Source organism: Ursus arctos, unplaced genomic scaffold, assembly GCF_023065955.2.
Source record: "Ursus arctos isolate Adak ecotype North America unplaced genomic scaffold, UrsArc2.0 scaffold_33, whole genome shotgun sequence".
Lineage (NCBI taxonomy): Eukaryota > Metazoa > Chordata > Mammalia > Carnivora > Ursidae > Ursus > Ursus arctos.
The window spans coordinates 9,683,917-9,702,461 of NW_026623019.1; the positions used below are offsets into that span (position 1 = coordinate 9,683,917).

At 43.4% G+C, this 18,545-nt stretch overlaps 1 protein-coding gene across 1 annotated transcript in view; it reads left to right on the forward strand.

The window, feature by feature from the left end:
• PGM5 (phosphoglucomutase 5) overlaps nucleotides 1-18,545 on the forward strand; it is a 190,350-nt gene that overhangs the window by 119,695 nt on the left and 52,110 nt on the right. The window contains exons 8-9 of the mRNA XM_026519317.4: nucleotides 12,702-12,837; nucleotides 16,671-16,854. Coding sequence (XP_026375102.1) covers nucleotides 12,702-12,837; nucleotides 16,671-16,854 — 320 coding nt within the window. The remainder of the gene's footprint in view (nucleotides 1-12,701; nucleotides 12,838-16,670; nucleotides 16,855-18,545) is intronic.

Sequence of the window (18,545 nt, forward strand, 5' to 3'; positions counted from 1 at the left end):
GACAGCTTTTGAAAAAAAAAATGAATAGACTAGAAACCTCTTAGAACGCATTGCGTTTAGTAAAGGTAAATATTATTCCAAGAAATATGTATATATAAATACACACATAAGTATCTATGTGTCTACTAGGTCTCCTTGTAAAGTGTGCTTACTGTGGATCATGGCCAAAAATGTCTGAAAAAGACTGGCTGTAGCGGAGGTCAGCACACTTTTTCTGTAAAGGACTGGATAGTAAATACTTAGGGTTTTGCAGACGGAGAGGACGCGTACTGTCTCTTTTGCACTCAGCTCTATGACTGTAGCACAAATGCAGCCATCGATCATACATCAGTGAATGAGAATGGCCGTGTTTCAGTAAAAATTTATTTACAAAAATAGGCCGAAGTCCGAATTTGGCCTGTGGGCCGAAGTTTACTAACCTCTGACATATAGAGTAGGGTAGAGGAGGGATTATCAAGAAGCAGTAACAGAAATATAAGTGAGGAAGGGACAATGTGTGAAGCCCTTCACCTGTCTGGCTTAGACATAGGTACATGTTTCAGCCGGAACTAGGGAGCCATGGTCTGTATCAGAGGGGGGTCTGTTTACAGACACCTTTCAGCAAACTTTGCTTTCAGTGATGCTGATTGCAACTTGCAGGCTGGCCTAGGAGGGAATTTTAAAAGTCTCTCACCATGATACTTGTTTATCATGTTCCTTTTAAGGAGCAGAGGACCCTTCCTCAGGTTCAGGTGACGTTTGCCTCTTGAGCCTGACTTGACAGAGAAAGCCCCTGAGCCCCAGAAGGAGTTGAGTGACTCACCCAGGGCTCCAGCGCTTGGAAAAGGTCCCCACTTGAATTACATTACAGTTGAACTAAATGACTGGTCTCCGGCCCTACACTGTGTGGTGTTTTCCTCTGTGCTAATCAGTCTTTCTGATGAAAGCAATGACTAATCCCTTCTTTCAGGCACCCAACAGTAGGGGACTGTTAGAAGGCGTGAGGAGCTGGACCACTCAGACTTCTAAGGTGAAAGTAGCTTCATTCTGCTGTTATGGGTTTTATTAATGCCAGTTCCTGAGTAGCCCTGAGCTGGTATGTCGGAATCACCTGGGAAACTGGCTAAAAATACATATATTGTATCCTACTCTTACCTGGAGTCTCTGGAAGGGTGGAGCCTGAGAATCTGCATTTTAAATAAGTATTATTGTATGATTTTTAAAAAAAGATTTATGTCTTTATTTGAGAGAGTGAGAGAGTGCAAGCAAATGTGGGAAGGGGCAGAGGGAGAGGGAGAGAGAAATTTTAGCAGACACCTCACTGAGTTTGGAGCCCAGTGCAGGGCTCGATCTCACGACCCTGAGATCACAACCCAAGCCAAAACCAAGAATTGGATACTCAACTGCCTGTGCCACCCAGCCCCCCGCCCCTTGTGTGATTTTGATGTGCAGCCAGGAGTAGGAAATACTGCTCTGGTGAAAACCAGTATTTTTTTTTCATCAGGATTGATAGAGAGAGTATCCTTGAGGTGCCACGGGGTATGGCCCAGGAAGTCTAGAGGCCCAGAAATGTGAGGCTGATGAGTACCTGTCAGTTACAACAAGCGTGATGGCCTCTCTGAGCCTCAGTTCCGATCTGTAAAAGTCAGCTGATCACAGGGGCTCCCTATCAACTTTGAGATGCAGTTTTCAGAAGCAAGTGAGCTAACTAAGGGAGGAGAAAGTGGACGGACAGAAAGGTTTTAGTTCTGAGACTGGGGAGGTGCTCCTAAAATGTACCCAAGCTTTCTCCAGTGGAGGCCTTTTCCTGTGTCCCTGGGGCATAGAGCTGTGTACCAACTAGGAATTCATTGTTTGGTGCCAAGAAAGCTTGAAAATATGGGTCTGACTCAGGCTCAAGAATGTCAAGCTTTTTTTTCCCCAAGATGAGCAAGATATATCCTGAGTGGAAGTTTCCCTTGCCAGCTTCTTGAGCTCCTAGAACTTTCCAAGGTAACAAGCCGGCGAGAGGATCAGAGTTCAGGCTTCTCTCCTGTGGAAAGGTCCAGGTCCTGGGCAGTAGGAAACCTGTATTCCTGGCTCTGTCAAAGAACCAACGTCCCTTAAGAAGCCAGATCATCTTTTGTGCTCGGACCAGGTAGTCACCCACCTCCTGGGAAGAGCCTTGGAACACTACTTTACAGAGAGAAAAAACGTTTTATAAATTCTCAGATCTAAAGAGAAGAAAACTGTTCATCTAAATGGCATTCTGGCTACTTTTCTAATGTTCCAAATTTGAAGGAATCTGGACTTGTTCCCATACACAAAATGGGTTATATGAAACAACTAAACCTAGGATCTATAAACCCAAAAATTTTGAAGTTTTGTTTTTTGTTTGTTGCTTTGGCATTGGTGGATGATTTCTTCTGGTTTCCATCACTGACAGCAATTTTCTAAGAAGTCATACCATTTGGGGAATGTATGAATTGTCACAGCCCAAAGCTGCTTCCTTTACAGGTAACAATGCTGTGTTTGGGAAAGCCTGGATGAGCTCTGAACTTGAACATCACCTGGAGTACCACTATTGCTTTGATCACATATCCTTAAAAAGCTAATGTCAATAGCCATACAAATTCGTTGAATAAAATCAAGCAACATGACAATGTGTATTGTTTCCAAGAAAGTGCTCTCTGTTGAATTTTTCACAATGATGATAATCTCTTTGAATGAGCACTTAGTTTGTGCCAGGACATTGCTAAACCTTCTGTATGTGTCCATCGCTCTCTGAAGATTTGGAATTGAATCCAGGGCTCCTGGCACCAACATGACTTGTCCATCATTGTCACACCAACTTTTTCCACTGTGAACTTTGGAGTACAGCCTGGTGCTCTTGAAGTAGACTATTTTTACATCCGCCCAGTTTCTAGCACAAAAGGGGGAGACCCAGCCTATGTGTGCATTCCATGTCACAAGTAATTTCAAATTTTTGAGATTGGTTAGATCCCTCTGCTTGCTGTGCAGAAATCGTAAATACGCTGAGGCTAGGCGCCATGACTATTTTGTTCAGCTCTGTTTCTTTGATACATGGCAGGTCTTGAGTAAGTGTTTGCAGGATGGATGGAAGGATAGAAGGAGGGATGGTGGAATGGAAGGAAGTTAAGGTAGGAAGAGGAAATAAAGGAAGGAAGCCTGGAAAGATGGATGGAAAGTAGACAGATAGAAGGAAAGAAATAAGGAAGAAACAAAGAATTTCCATTTTGGTATTTCTTCTTTGCCTTATTAGTAGTTATATTTGGGGCAGTTTTGAGTGGATATATTTCTGGAGAGCTGGGCACTTCTATCCCAAGATTTGGGAGGATTTATAAAGATAAAACCACACAAATATAGACCAGTTGGAAGGGAGAGGGGAGGGATGTTGTGAATTATAGTAAAATCAGAGTTATATAAAATTTAAAGCTAAAGTTTTGATATTTTCAGCCATCATGTAATTATCAGCACAAATTAATAGCCAACTAAGTGCTTCTAGGAAGACTCCCTCCCAAAACCTGTGTTAATGAATAGATTTTAAATGTTAAGTGCTGTTAAGTATTTGTAATTTGTTTTCTTTACCTGTTTATTTCCTCTGTGTGTGGTTGCTGACAATTACCTGTAAAGAGCCACATGTTCACTGGTGGGCTGGGTTCTAGCTTTAGTGGTTTTTCTATGTACTAAATTCTTACAGCCTTCAACACAGACATTCTCTGCTATGTAGTCTTACGGTTTATATTGTTGACTTATTCACCAATTGCTTTATGAAAGGACATTTTACTTCCCCTAATAGTTACATAATTTATAACATTTTCAGGGCCGTGCTTTCTCCTTTGTTTATATTTCACACGTGACCTAGGCACATCCTAACTCAAGATGGGGTTCACAGTATTGCTGTTGAACGAATATTGTGTAGATTTAACTGTCCCTTACTTACACAATGATTTTACTTAGTAGTGTACATTTTTAAAAAGGTAAAATACAGGAATACTTTAGTCCGTTCCCTATCTAGATGATCACTAACTCTGCATTTGGCTGTTTCCATGTCGGTTCGGTCTCTAGGGGAGAAAGGGCCTGTGGACATGAGAATTTCCGATTATTGAGGTTCTACCACATTTCCTTCCCCTATTCATGGCCAATTTGTGCAAATCCGTTTGGGTAGCAGATGTGGTGTGAGAAGGCTGCGGTGACAGCATTATCAGTGCTGCGAGAGCAGTTTCTCCGCCGGGCTCGTCGGGACAGGCTGTGTGCACATGTGTGATTCAGTCTAGGCGAGGCCAGAGCGCCAAGGTGCCATGATTGACATCCCCAAGAGCCTCCTCGTAAAGTCGGAAAACCGAAACTCCCTTCTGGACCCTGCACAAACTCTCTACTCCTGTGCTGAGACACAGAGCCCCACCTGAAGTGGGAAGAATGTCTCCATCACATAAAATCCTGTTCTTGGGCTCTCCCCGGTTCCAGGTGCATTGACCCCTCAATTCATCCTCCAGACTGTTGAAAAGTGGCGAGGGACGGTGTGTGTGACGCCTGAGTGTGGAGCGGAAACAAAGGAGCGATCCTCGGAGGCTGTGTCCACACTTACCAGGGCACTCTGGGACTGAGAATCCTGGGAAGTCACAGTCCTTAGCCACAGACAAGGGATCCCAGGCAGACTAAGGGTTTCTTTGTCTGCAGTGTCTACTAAGGGACTTCTAACAAGGGGCCCAGCCCTTGGTGTTTAAGATGCAGCTCCTAAAATTGTGCTTGGAGGCTTCCCCACCTGCTCTCTACTGATTTCTAGGTAACCCCATGAGAACAGAGTGTAATGACTACAGAGTGACAGGTCCTCAGCCTTGTGGTGCAGACCGTCAACCCACAGGAACAATTTCCAGCTCAGCTTATGACCTGTCAAGGAGCAGTTCTCAAGGAATCGTGTTGTTTTCATCAGCACTGGTGACAAAGATACAGGGAAGGATGTATGAGTTAGGAGGTCCTACTGTCCCTTACCTTCCTGTGCAGGTGTGCTCATGTGAGACAGTTGGGTCAGCTGGCTGGCTGCCCTATTGTTAATGCTCTCACCTCCTCCGGGATGGATGGCTTGACTGCCTTGGAGCACGTGTGAATGAAATAGTGCTATTATGTATGATTTATCGAGCACCTCCTAAGTGGTAGATACCATGCTTAGGGCCTCCTGGACATTATTTCACAGAGACTTCTCAACAGTGAAGTGAATTAAGGACCATAATGGCCCCTTATTTTCCAGATAAGGTCACTGAAGCTTAAGGAAGAAGGTCAAGCCAATGGTGAAGGTAATACTGGCAGAGTCAGGATTCAAATCCAATCTCACTGGCTCCACGGAACCCTGCTGCCCCCATTGTAGGACAGGCAGAGGGGGCATTTACTCCCCTGTGGTTATTCTTTTAGATGGGGATGGCGTGAATGCCAGGGGACTTGGGAGAATGGTGTCATGTAAACAGCAGAGCTCCCGGACTTTACAAACCTGTCTCCAATCTTGACTCCCCTCTATGTGGTTGAACCACCTTACACAGATTGCTTAACTTTTCTGGGCCTCAGTTTCCTCATTTATCAGATGAATGGGATTATTATTCAGTGGGATGATCTGTAACCTTTTTTCCAATGTAACATTCCGTTGGCTTCTAGCTAGCTGCTACTTTTAGTGAGGAGTGAATCCAGTGAATGAGATCAAGCTACATACTAGAGTTTCACTCAGTCATTGATTTATTCATTCAACGAATATTTACTGCACACCTTCTACGAGCCAGGGCCAGGAGAGAGTGATGAGTAATTTCAGACACAGTCCTTTCCCTCATGGAGCTTTTTGGGTGTTGCCATGGTCAGGGTATTAGCCAAATGCCCTGCAGGATACTTGTGTCAAACACGGTCATCATCATCGTCATCGTCATCATCATCATCATAAACATTATCACCATGACATTTGTTGCCACATAGTATTATTCATTGGGATCCACATTGGCCACAGCACCGGGTGAGCTACAGCGGTCAGTTACTGCCCTCCTACCTTGCTGACCTGACCGCTGGCTCTTCTATACTGGATATGTAGACCCTGACCTGCTGATATACAGAATACATCTGTTCTCCAGTTGGTGAAAATTTTAGGGCATTTGTTTTTTAAAAGAATTTTTTTTTTAAGCATGGAAAAGTGGCAGTTTTTCCATGAACCTTGCTTTTTGGCAAGATTTAAAAAGCTGAACGTAAGCGATTTGAGACATGAAAAACACAAAACCCCAAAACCAACCTGTCATAATTCTATAGCATGTTTTCAAATCTCAGAGTCACCTGCAAGGGGTGTCTCCCAATTTTCCCTTCTAAGTCCACGATTTAAAAAAGATGAATCCTTGTCTTGAGTGGATGAAAAAAGAATGGGGAGAATTTCACTGCAAACCAGTGGAAACTGCGTTTGTAACCAGGAAGGATGAATTGATCTGAGAAGAGAAGTAAAGGGAAATCGGCAACTTTTCCTGACTGTCTTGTGCGCAAAGGAAGAAGTGTGCGTTTGTAACCCACATCTTCAAGAGGGTTGCCTCGGCTCCAGCCACCTGGGGCATTTTCTCTTGTCATCCTGCAGCCTCCGAGGACCACCATGGGTCCTGGGCTTGCTGGTAGTAGCGAAGTCCATCCATGTCAGAGCCAAACTGCCCAGGTTTGAATCTTGTTTTCACCACTTCGTTGCTGTGTGACCTCATACAGACGGTCTAACTGCAATCTCTTTGCAAAGAGGAGCTATGCCGTTGTGTAAATTGGATAGTTGAATGCAACGGATGTGTGAGATACTGAGTCTAGTGTCTGGTGCCTTGCTGCGATTCTTCTAAGAATGGAATTTATCCGGCTTTGTAATCCTCCGAGAGCAAGTGCACGTGCCTCCTGTCATTTCCTGTTCCAGGGACAGTGGTGCTACAGCATGTGCTAAACACGCATGAATCCTAAAAACCATCAGGGACCGATTCGAGTGAGTGGCCCTTCTTATTAGATGACCACCCATGCTGGTGTGCCTGGGACTAAGAGGTTTTCTGAGGGGTGGGACCTTTACTGCTATAATCAGGAAGGTCCCAGACAAACGGGGACGAGTTGGTTACCCCAAAGTTGACAAAACCCTTGCAAGTTTTCCAGACGAAAAGGGCAGGGAGAAACCATAATCCTGACACTGGCTCCAGCAAGAACCACCCACCCGAGAAGGGCCTGCGGTGTCCACTGAACTAGAGACCAGTGGCCACTGGTCATTTAGCACCAAATCTGGACAGAAAGAGGAAGAGGCCTAATTCGCTACCCCTAAGCAGTCTGCCCCTAACATGGACCTATTTTGATTATTCTTCTCCTAAAGCAATGGCTCTCAACCCCAGTTGTCCATGAGAATCACTCGAGGAACATAAAAAACAAAACAAAACAAAACAAAACAAAAAACGATGCCCAGGTCCCATTGCCAAAAATTCTCATTTTATTTTTTTAAATTTTTAAATTTTTTTATTTTTTAAAATTATTTTTTATAATAATTTTTTATTATGTTATGTTAGTCACCATACAGTATATCCTTAGTTTTTGATGTAATGTTCCATGATTCATTATTTGCATATAACACCCAGTGCACCATGCAATACGTGCGTTTTAATGGTCAGGAATGAGGCCTGTGCGTTGGCATTTGGTATTTTTATAAGTTCTTTAGGTGATTCTAATGTGCAGCCTGGATTGAGAATCATAACCCCTGTTCCAGCATGGGGCCTGCAAAAGGTGCAAAATGAGGTCTGTTTTCCTAATTGACAAGTTCAGACGTTCCTGATCTGAGTCTCAGCTGAGATGACTTGATCTGTTAGGCCCTTGTGTCATGTTTTATTGAATTGATTTGCCCATGCTGGGATTTCCATTCGAAGAAAATCCCTTTGAGACTGAGTACGCTCTTTATTTCCCCCTTATCTTTCACGAGGCCACTATATTTACTGGTGTACTGCCTAGCTGAAAGTCATACAGTTTTAAAACTTGAGAAAATTCAAAGTCAAATTTGGGTGGAGGGGAGGATAGGCATATTTCTGAGGAGGAAAAAAAAAGACCCTCTTTTTTGTACCTATTTTTGCTGGAGTCATGGTGGGAAAGAGCTGAGTGCCCTCTTTCTGGTATCGGGATGGGAATGAAGCTTCTCCGGGCTTTGGGCTGGGCTGGGCTGGATGGAGGAAAGCAAGGTGAATGGTACCTTTGGGCTTTGGGAATATGGCTAAAATCTCCTGGCAAGGTCCCCAACCAAGTGGCCAGTATTCCAGAGGAAGCAAGCTTCAAAAATTGCACTGGTATTATTCAATGCTAAAAAGAAATGAGCTATCAAGCCATGAAAATTCATGGAGGAACCTTAAATGCATTTTACTAAGTGAAAAAAGCCAAACTGCGAAGTTTCCATACTGTGTGAGTCCAACTATATGATAAGATGGAAAAAGCATAACTATGAAGATGGCAAAAAGATTAGTAGTTTGCCATGTTTGTCCAAATCATTAACGGTACACCAGGAGTGAACCCTAGCATAAACTATGGTCTTCTGGTGATAATAATGTGTCAGTGTAGGTTCAACAGTTATAATAAACGTCCCACTCTACTGGGGAATGTTGATAGTGGGGGAAGTTGTGTTTGTGTGAGGACAGGGAGCAGAGGGGACTCCCCGTGCTTTTCATTCCATTTTGCTGTGAAGCTAAAGGTAGGCTGCCAAGTAAGCTTCCCCGGCTTCCCCCAAGGCCAGTGTTGACAGCTTAGCTGCACACCTTCTTCCCCAGCCTCAACTGCTGTTAGTTACTGAAACCCTCCGGGACAATCCTGATCCTAATCCCAAGACCTGTGAGACTCACATGGAGGGGGGTCATGTTCAGTCTCTATGCTCTGAAAAGCTGTTACTCAGTGGAAGAAGTGGGGTGATTGACAGGTTCAAAGTTCATCACCTGTTCATAAGTGGTGATGATCCCTTTAATATTCCAACTAGCTCTTTGGTAAATGGAATTGAATGGCCTCAAATGTGAATTTCTACCCACCACCGAAGACTTTTTGTCTTATAATGAAAAAATACATGTTTCTTCTGGAAATAAGGCAGAAGAAGAAGAAAACACCTGCGATTCTACCATTTCAGAGATATTGTTAGTGGTTAGGTGGTCTTCCTGTTGTTTACCTGTGCACATACATATAGACATATCTACGTATATATTGTTACAAAAATATACTGAATATACTTCCTTGGTAAACTGATTTGTTCCATTTATGAAAACATCTAAACAAGCTTTTGGATGGATGTACCACAATTATCCTGATGTTTAACGATCAGCAATTATTTTTCCAATTTTCCTCTCTTCTCTTAGCTACTTTAGTAAATGTCCTTATGGCTAAGGGTTAAAAAAAATAGAAGAGCTGGGTCCAAAGCTGGGTGATACTTTAAAACTATTGATTATTATTACCAAATTATGCTATCAAACTGTACACATTTATACTAACACTTTACTGGTGTTAGGTATTCCCCCTCCCCTAAATGACCTTTGCTAATTTGGCAGTCTCCAAATATGATCCCACTTTATGGATTTGACCACAGTGAGACCGAATATTTGTTCAAATGTTTTTTAACTATTAATGTTTTTCTCTTGAAAGTTTGTGCCCTTCCACACAGTTTTCTATCAGGGTGTCTCTTTTTCTTATTGACTCATAAAATATTTATAAATATGAAGTATGTTAGTCCTATAATATATAGTGTGAACAGCATTCCCCTCTGTTTATACTGTTTATTGTGGGGTTTCAGAAAACCATTTGATACCTTTGTGTTTTCTGCATTTCTTGTTTAATTTACTTGTCACCAATATGGCATTATAGTTCATTTGCTTTAAAGAATTATTAAAAGGAGGGTTGTAACCCCAGCACCCTCTCCAAAGCATACTATGAGCTTCCAATGGAAACGTGTGTAAATGCAACATCATCAGTGTATCTATCCCCACCTCAAAAGGCTGTAAAGAGCACAATTCATTTTACTAGATCATTGGCCCTTATGAATTTTGGCAGATGTTCAGCTTGTAGGCAAGTATATCCAAGCCAGCTCACAATCTACTATGGAGTTGGCGACAAATGGGCGAGGTGTTGTTTTTTTGTTTTTTTTAAATCCTGCTTAAAAGAACTTTATGTTTCTTCGACCACTAAATTATGACATCTTATTTCACTGAGTTAATAGCATCTAATGGTTCTATCTACAGGTAATGTAATCCAGCTGGAAATGCAAGGTATGCAAAGCCCATGTTTTAAAACAAAAGAGTATTTTTCTCTAGCCAGTAAATAAAAGTGATTTTTCGGCTATAAAAGGACAAAAGGTTTTGAAATTATCCCACTTGGCAGGGTTTCCTAGACTTGTTTTTTTTGGCACTTAGCCGTGGAGCCAGCCCAGCATCTTCCAAACTTCTTCCATTTTTGTAGCAGTGTGAAGAGTTCGCTGGATAAGACGAGAGTCACCCCACAGTGTGATGATTAATGCCTGGGGTCCTCTCAACCTAGAGGCAGCGGCAACCAGACGTCTGAAAGTGTCATCAGCAGATCATTGATCAGCATAGAGGAAGAACCAAAAACTGATTGTTTTTCCTTCTAAATATCTTCACTGCCCTCTCAAGGTTGTATGTTTTCCTTTTCGAGGAAGAGCATTTAACACATACATGTGACAAGAGTAAAGGGCTCATAGCTGCATTGAGAAGTTGTCAAAAGTGTGTAACTTAACTAAAGTATTTTTTCATCCCACTTCCAAGGTTTAAATAGCTTTGTGACATTGGGTCTCCTTTTTTGATTTTCTGTGTATGTTTCATAGCCCTGACACTGAAGAATGTTCTTGTCCATTCTCATTGCTCTGTTGCAAGAAGCGATGGTCCAGCCCCTGGTCCCAGTCCCCTTTCCTATGATATGGTTATTGCTAGTGTCAGAGGATAACATTATATGAATAACTGAGAACAATCTGCCTTAAAGTGTGTCTTAAGGAATCAGCACCACGTTGGTGTGTTGTGTGAATTACCAACGATAAGATTAATAGCACCAGCAACCACTTGAGACATCCAGTCAGTGCTCTAGATACCTAGGCATGTTTAGTCGCTTCATCCTGACAGGAACTCTGTGGGGTAAGAGCCACCATTGTCCCTATGCTGCAGATGACAACAGCCAGTCACACAAAGGGAAGTGGTTGAGCCAGAACTTGAACATGAGCAGACTGACTCAAGAGCCTGCCCTCTGAATTCGGTTAAATTGATAGGACAACTCCACAAGATTGGTGACAGTGTCCTCCTTTTACAGATTAGAAGTTGAGACTCAGAAAGGTTGATAACTTTGCGACAACTTCTCACACCCATGGGAAGTAGCAGAGTTTGGTTTCAAACCCTCATTCCAAAGCCTTCCCATGCTTTTCCTGTTACACCATGTTCCTTACTCTGCTACAAGTGCCTTGTATTCAGGGCTTTACTCACGTTGGAGAGAGCTTAGAGTTGGCCAATAGACAGGTGCTTAAGTGGGCTTCTCACACTTCCTTCTGGTTCTTTCTGCACAGAAACCTACCAGTTCAGTTGGCACTCATCATTCATGTGAATGCCACAATATGACTGCCTCTCTTTCTATAGAGTAGCTGTAGGCTTAAGTTTTCCAGCTTATTCCTGCATCGGGGACTTTGTGGCTGCTGTCTCTTGGCTTGGAATGCTTTGTCCCCACATCTCAGCATGGCCGACTCCTTGTCATGAGTCAGCTCAGATGTCATCATCTCGACAGAGCTGACCACGACAACTGTATGCATTTCCTAAGGCTGCCATAACAAATTACCAGAAACTGGGTGGCTTAAAACAACAGAAATTTATTCTCTCATAGTCCTGGGGGCCGTAAATCCAAAATCAAGGTGTTGGCAGGGTCATCCTTCCTCTGAAGGCTCTAGGGGAGAATCCTTCCTTGCCTCTTCCAACTTCTGGTGGATCCATACATTCCCTGGCTGGTGGCAGCATAATTTCTGTCTCTGTCTTTTTGTCACCTGCTCCTTTGTATTTCTCCTCTCCTTCGAGGAACACTTGTCACTGGATTTAAGGCCTACCTGGATAACCCAGGATGATCTCATCTCAGAATCCTTAATTATATCTGCAAGACTGTTTCCCCAAATAAGGTCACATCCACAGGTTCTGGGTGAACATGTCTTCTGGGAAAGCCACCACTAGCCCTCTTGTAGATAAACTACACTACTCTAGGTAATACAGTTTTTGCTGATGTCATACTCTGTGACTTTTTCCATAGCCCTTGTCCTAATTTAATGCATCTTGTTCTCTTGTCTACTTTTCTGTTGCCTGTCTCTACCTACTTGAATTCAAGCTTTATGAATAAAGAGCTATCTTTTTCACTGCTGTGTCCCTAGTCCCTAGACCAGTGCTTGGTATATTGTAAGGATCACCAAATTACTGACTGAATGAATGATACCATTGGGCAAATGTGATGTCAGCTTGGCTCTTTGATACTTTCAACAACTTCCAGGATTGTATTTTTTATTTTTTGATGTTATTTTAGTTATTTGAATTTCAGTTGGATTCTTTTGGAAATGCAAGTATACTATGGGACATATATTTATCACAATGGATAAATATATCCAGCCATTTCAATATTCAATTGCTAACTGGTCTTCAAGTTCATTTAGCTTTTACTTTTCCCCCAGGAACAATTCCTCAGCAGAATACCTCTTTCTTCCTTAGGCTCTGATCACCTCCGGGAAAAAGATGGCCTCTGGGCTGTCTTGGTCTGGCTTTCCATTCTGGCTGCCCGGAAGCAGAGTGTGGAGGAAATCGTCCGAGATCACTGGGCCAAATTTGGCCGCCACTATTATTGCAGGTGAGAAGGGTAGGGACCCTGGGCAACTGCTCTTAGAGAAAAGTGGTGGACTAGAACCTTAAGAAGGAAGCAGCTTTCAGGACAATCTGAGGAACACAGGGGTTGGAGCCCCTGATAGGTGGTTGGGGGTCCTGTCAAGGACATCCAAACTGGAAGGCATAAATTTCCCCTCCCCTAGTGACATTCCTCTGTAATCTTTTCATCAGTGCCTGTAAGGTGGGCAGCCATTCCAGAGGGACTCTAAACTGCAGAATCTTCAAAGTCCTTTGGTGCCCATGACAGTTGTATAGTCCAACCCGGGGCTCTCCTTGTTAGTTCTCCACCCATAATTATCAAGGGAGGGAGGCAGAGACAAAGCTGTGACAGGTGGGACTGCTTTTGTAATTCTCACCTTCCCTCTGTCTCACTTGCCCGCTGAGGGTCCAACAATGTCTAAGGTGCCCTCTGAAGGGGCCACGTGGTTCAGGAGCCCCAGATTTTGGTAAAGTTTTGTCCCTGTGAAAGGGGATACAGAAGAGGGAACTGTTACCCTGGGAGGGAGGAAGGGCAAAGGTCAGTGGCTAAGCGCTCAGGTTGGGGGTCTATATCACTTTCCTGTTTTTGAAATAAGTGAGAGGGCAGAGTCTTCTGGCTGTATGGTTGCCTTCTAGATATGTGTACCTAGATATGCTAGGTTTGTGTTCCTAGTCCCAAGCCCCAGTTTTGGGGGAGCAGTGGTAGGCAAGGATGTTAACTGTGGAGAACCTGGGGATGGGGCAAGGGCATCCTTGGGTATCCTCAGAGACTCCCTGTGTATGGAAAACAGAAACTGTGGCTCCTTCGCTTCGTTTATGAATAGTTAACTACTTAGGATGTTTGGTTATGTTTCAAGAGCTTAAGAAAGAGAAAGAAAGCTTTAGACTTCCCTTATAAGGTGATTGTTTCTTCTCTTAAGAAGTCATTTACTTAGATAAATATCAGAGTATAAGAAAGCCTGTGATAGGACTCATTACTGTCAGAAAGATTACAGTGCTCTGGGAAATGTTGACAGTGCCATTATGGTCTTTTTTTTTTTCTTCCCTGTTTAATCAAGAAGGCAGAGTTTGTAATAGCCTGAAAACCACCTCCAATGAGTCCTTTTATCATAAAATACTCTGAAGGCAGGTGGGCATTTGTTTAACTTACTAGTATTTCTAACGAGTGCCAAAAAATCCTGATTCTTGTGGGCCTTTTTGGCATATCAGGGAAGTAATTGGCACAACATACCTTTCTATTGCATGAAGCTGTTCCAAGAAAGTCCAACCTGATAAAATATGTTATGATTGCCAACCTCTGGCTTGGTGAGATCACTTTGAGTTAGGGATGTGTTCCTCATAATTTGTGCAATGATTATCTAGCTTTCTGCCAGTGTTTTGAGGACATGGTGTTATGATAAGTGTATTTATAATATAGTTCATTTTTTTGTGACCAACAGCTTACATGATAATTACTTTTTTCATAACAAATACCATATTTGAGAATATAAGGCAATGGAGATCTAAATTCTTGTAGAACATTGACTTATGTTTCAGATTTCTGTCCAAAAAGATCCCAGAGATAAAGAAAAAGGGAGGAGGGAATAGGTAGAACGAAAGGTAAACACTTTTTTCAACCTCCAGCAGATAACAGCTTGAGAGATCCTTATGAAATAAATGACTTCTAGCCTGTTCTTTTTGGTGGGGAGGAGATAATCAAACAGTTTTGGTTTAACTACTTCTGAGCCTGAAGTCGTATCTGGGAACCCAGATGATTTTCCTTGTGTGAGTGGACCCCAGAAGGAACTCCCCATTGAAAGATTTCCTCCCTTGAAAGTGTGTTGTGGTGGTCAGAGGGAGTGGTTTGCGGTAGTGGAGGCGGGACCACAGGAAGGTCCGCTTGTATATGAAGATGAGCATTTGGGCAGGCTGGGCTGACGACCTCAGCTATAGACTCAACGTGATCTGTTATGTGAGTGGATTTCCTCAACTTCTGAATCTCTTTCAGTGCCCCTCTGTATCCTAATAAACCCTTTATCCCATCCTCCTGCCCCTCTCTGCTTAGCTGGGTCTTGATCTTCCCCCATAAGACTATCTTTAAAGAGAATTTAGGCTCAGAACACATCCACTGTGGAGAATGTTCTGAGATAGTTCCTGGTTGTTTTGTTTCTGAGGCTGGGGAGGGCACATCTGTGTAGGAGGGAGAGATTACAAGACAGAGAAACAGGGACAGGAGACCCACTGCTAGAAATGGCATTATTCCATGTTTTCCATTTTGGCTAATACCCTGATGTTTACCAAAAGTCTTAAAAGATCTTGGGTGAAGAAAAAGTAGTAACACTGATTCAAGTCTTCCTTCTTTCAGTTGGCTGGGAACTCACATCTTGTCCCTGTGTTACACAGAGCCCAGTGTGAGATCCCACCGTAGCCATTTGGGCACAGCTGCCCCTCAAGGGCTTCCTTCTTAAAGAGACCCCCCTGGGCATGCCATTTGGTCTGGGTCAAGACTGACACTGGGAAAGACTCTACAGTTTCTTTATGGTAGTGACTAAGAATAAAATCAATTAATAGTTTTGGGGCGCCTGGGTGGCTCAGTGAATTAAGCATCTGCCTTTGGCTCGGGTCATGATCCCAGGGTCCTGGGATTAAGCCCCACATCGGGCTCCCTGCTTGGCAGGGAGCTGCTGCTCCCTCTCCCTCTACCTGTGGCTCCCCCTGCTTGTGCTCTCTCTGTGTCAAATAAATAAATAAAATTAAAAAAAAATCAATTAATAGCTTTAAGCAATGGTGTCTGGCACTGGACCAACTACTTGATATGCATTATGGTATTTAACCACAGCAACAAATGAGATAGGTGTTATTTTTAGTCTTTTTTTTTTTTTTCTAATCACCTCCCAGCTCCATTGTTACATTTGATGTTCTTGGCTAGGAGGACTTCTTTTTAATGGAACAATTGTGGTATTTCTTCCAAGTTTCCAAGAGAGTTTTATGGTACGTTGAGGTCCCTTCCTCCTTCTCTCTTCACCTCCCTTGATTCCTCTCTCTCCTTTCTTCCTTCCTCCCTCCCTTCCCTTCCTCCCATCTTTCAACCCACTGCTTAGAAAATACTTACTAGAAGCAGCAGAGAACAAAACAGATGAGGTCTCTGGCCTGCTGGAGCTTGTGGTTCATGTGGGCAAAGGCAGATAAGAAATCAGTAAACAAATACACAAGTAAATACAGATTGGCATGACTACCACAAGAAAGTATCAGAAGTGATGTGAGGGGGGAGATATAGAAGGAAGCATCTCGAATGGATGGTTGGAGAAGGTCACTTTCTGGAGGTGACACTAAGTTGGAAAAATGCCGAAAGAGAATGTGCCAGGTATTCAAGTAGTCAAGGGGAAGAATACACCAGGTTGAGGGAAAAGACAGCAATGGCAAAGGTCCAAAGGCAGGACAGGGCAAAGTGTCTCTGGGGATTGGAGAGGAGGCCCGTGTGGCTGGAGCATAGGGAACAAGAGTGAGAGTGGGACAAAGTCAAGCGGATGGGTGGGGTCCCATCCCACAGCGCCTTATGGCCTATGGCTAGAGTCTTGTTCTCAATTTGATGGGCACTTGGGGAGGGATTTAGAAGAAAGGACATGACTTGATGTGGTTTTTACATGATCGCTCAGGCTCCTGTATAGGGCCTGGGTTCTATGGGCCAGGTAGAAGAGCGTGGGGACCAGTTGGGGTGCTTTTCTGTGCCGTTCTTCCAGGAAAACAAAACCAATGAGCAGATGACCGTGAGAGGTCCACCCCATTGCTGGCTCTCTGATTAGGTTTGTCTTCACCCTGTGTCCTGCCTTCCCTCGCCAGGTTTGACTATGAGGGGCTAGAGCCCAAGACAACATATTACATCATGAGGGACCTGGAGGCCCTGGTCACGGACAAGTCCTTCATTGGCCAGCAGTTCGCCGTGGGAAACCACGTCTACAGTGTGGCAAAGACAGACTGCTTTGAATATGTGGACCCTGTGGATGGCACGGTGACCAAGAAACAGGTACTTGCTAGGAAATAACCAGAACAGGCAAAAGCCAGGGGCCAAAGTGTCTGACAGATGGAGAGGTCTGTAGGGCTGATCTACTCTGAGTGTTTCATTAGACAGGTAAGAGCCTGCAGCCAGGAGAGAAGGAAGCGCTTGGTGAAGGTTACCTACCATTAATTCAGGGCAGAGGATGCATTCGAACACAGGCCCTGACTGTCCAGTATTCTTGCTGCTTGTAACTGACAGGCCAATACGACACATAGATAGAGACCCAGTATTTCCTTCTGAAATGTCTGCAGCCTGCGGGCTCTTTACAGACTCAGAAAAGGTTCCCAGGGCAAGATAGTCCTTTTCCTTGGCACTCCCTTCAAGTACAGGCATGTTTCCCCTTTTATGACCTTATGTCATTGGGAATGATTGGAGCTTAACCAGATGGGTTTGTAGGGGAAGAAACAGTGGGAAAACTTGTCCCACAAAATCCAAATGGAAGATTTATGGTAGAGAATGATTACAAAAGGTCAGTGACAAAAGCAACAACTTCTGTCATGGTCTCATCATTGTAAATTGTGTAAGAGAAGTTGAAAGCTATTACAAGTATGTTTCTTCTCGATTTTGTGTATTTATTGGCTACAGCAAAAACTGACCAGTCTCAGAGCAGATTTCAACATTTACAGTTCAAATATGACACTGAGTAATGTTAAGAAGAGTTGCACTCTGAAATCCCCAAATTCTTATCTTCTGGTACACTCTACCAAGAACAGACAACAAAATAAATCAGAAGCTGTAGGGTTCGGGGGACTAGATGTAATGCTAGTTACTGATCTTTTTATTTTGACTAATATTTCACACATAGTCCCTCTCTTAGGGTCCCCGACTTGCAGATGTTCCAAAGCCTGAAGCCCTCCTATTACTTTCTTGGTATTCTCCCTCTGGTCTGCTGAGTTTCATGGTGATCTTTCATCTCTGTCAGAATGTCATTAGTCTTTCATTCTAGAAGCCCTTCAGTGGTTGGACGAATTGATGACCGCTTTACTTTGGGAAGGTGTAGGGTATTGGGAGATAAGAGTGGTTAAGAAGAAGACCCGGGGCATCTGGGTGGCTCAGTCAGTTAAGCGTCTACCTTCGGCTCAGGTCATGATCTCAGGGTCCTGGGATCGAGTCCCGCATTAGGCTCCCCGCTCAGCAGGGAATCTGCTGCTCCCTCTCCCTCTGCCCCTCCCCCTGCTTATACTTTCTCTCAAATAAATAAATGATCTTTAAAAAAAGTTAAAAAAAAAAAAAAAGAAGTTTGAAGACTCAGAAGCACATCCTCTCCCTGCCGCACTCACCAGTTATATGACTTCTGGAAAGATGCCTGACTTCCTTGAGCCACAGCTCCTTCCTTATTTGTAGCACGTCTATCTCACAGCGCTGTTTTAGAAATGCAATGAAACAAAAGACCCCAAACTCCCAGCTGTCCTTTACATAGGGAGTACCTACTATGGTTTTTTGTAGTTGTGTTTCGTTTCCCACGGGGTGCTTTTTCGTAGATGAGATTGAATCCTTTCCAAAATAATACTAGTGAATCTCCAAAGATGTGAAGTCAGAAGCTCAGTACACAGCATCTCAGAACCTCTACGCCTCAGATGAGTCTTTTCCAATTCTGTACCATATTCCTACTTCCATTTTGCAAAGGAACCTCAGAACAAACATTTCGCAAGTCCAAG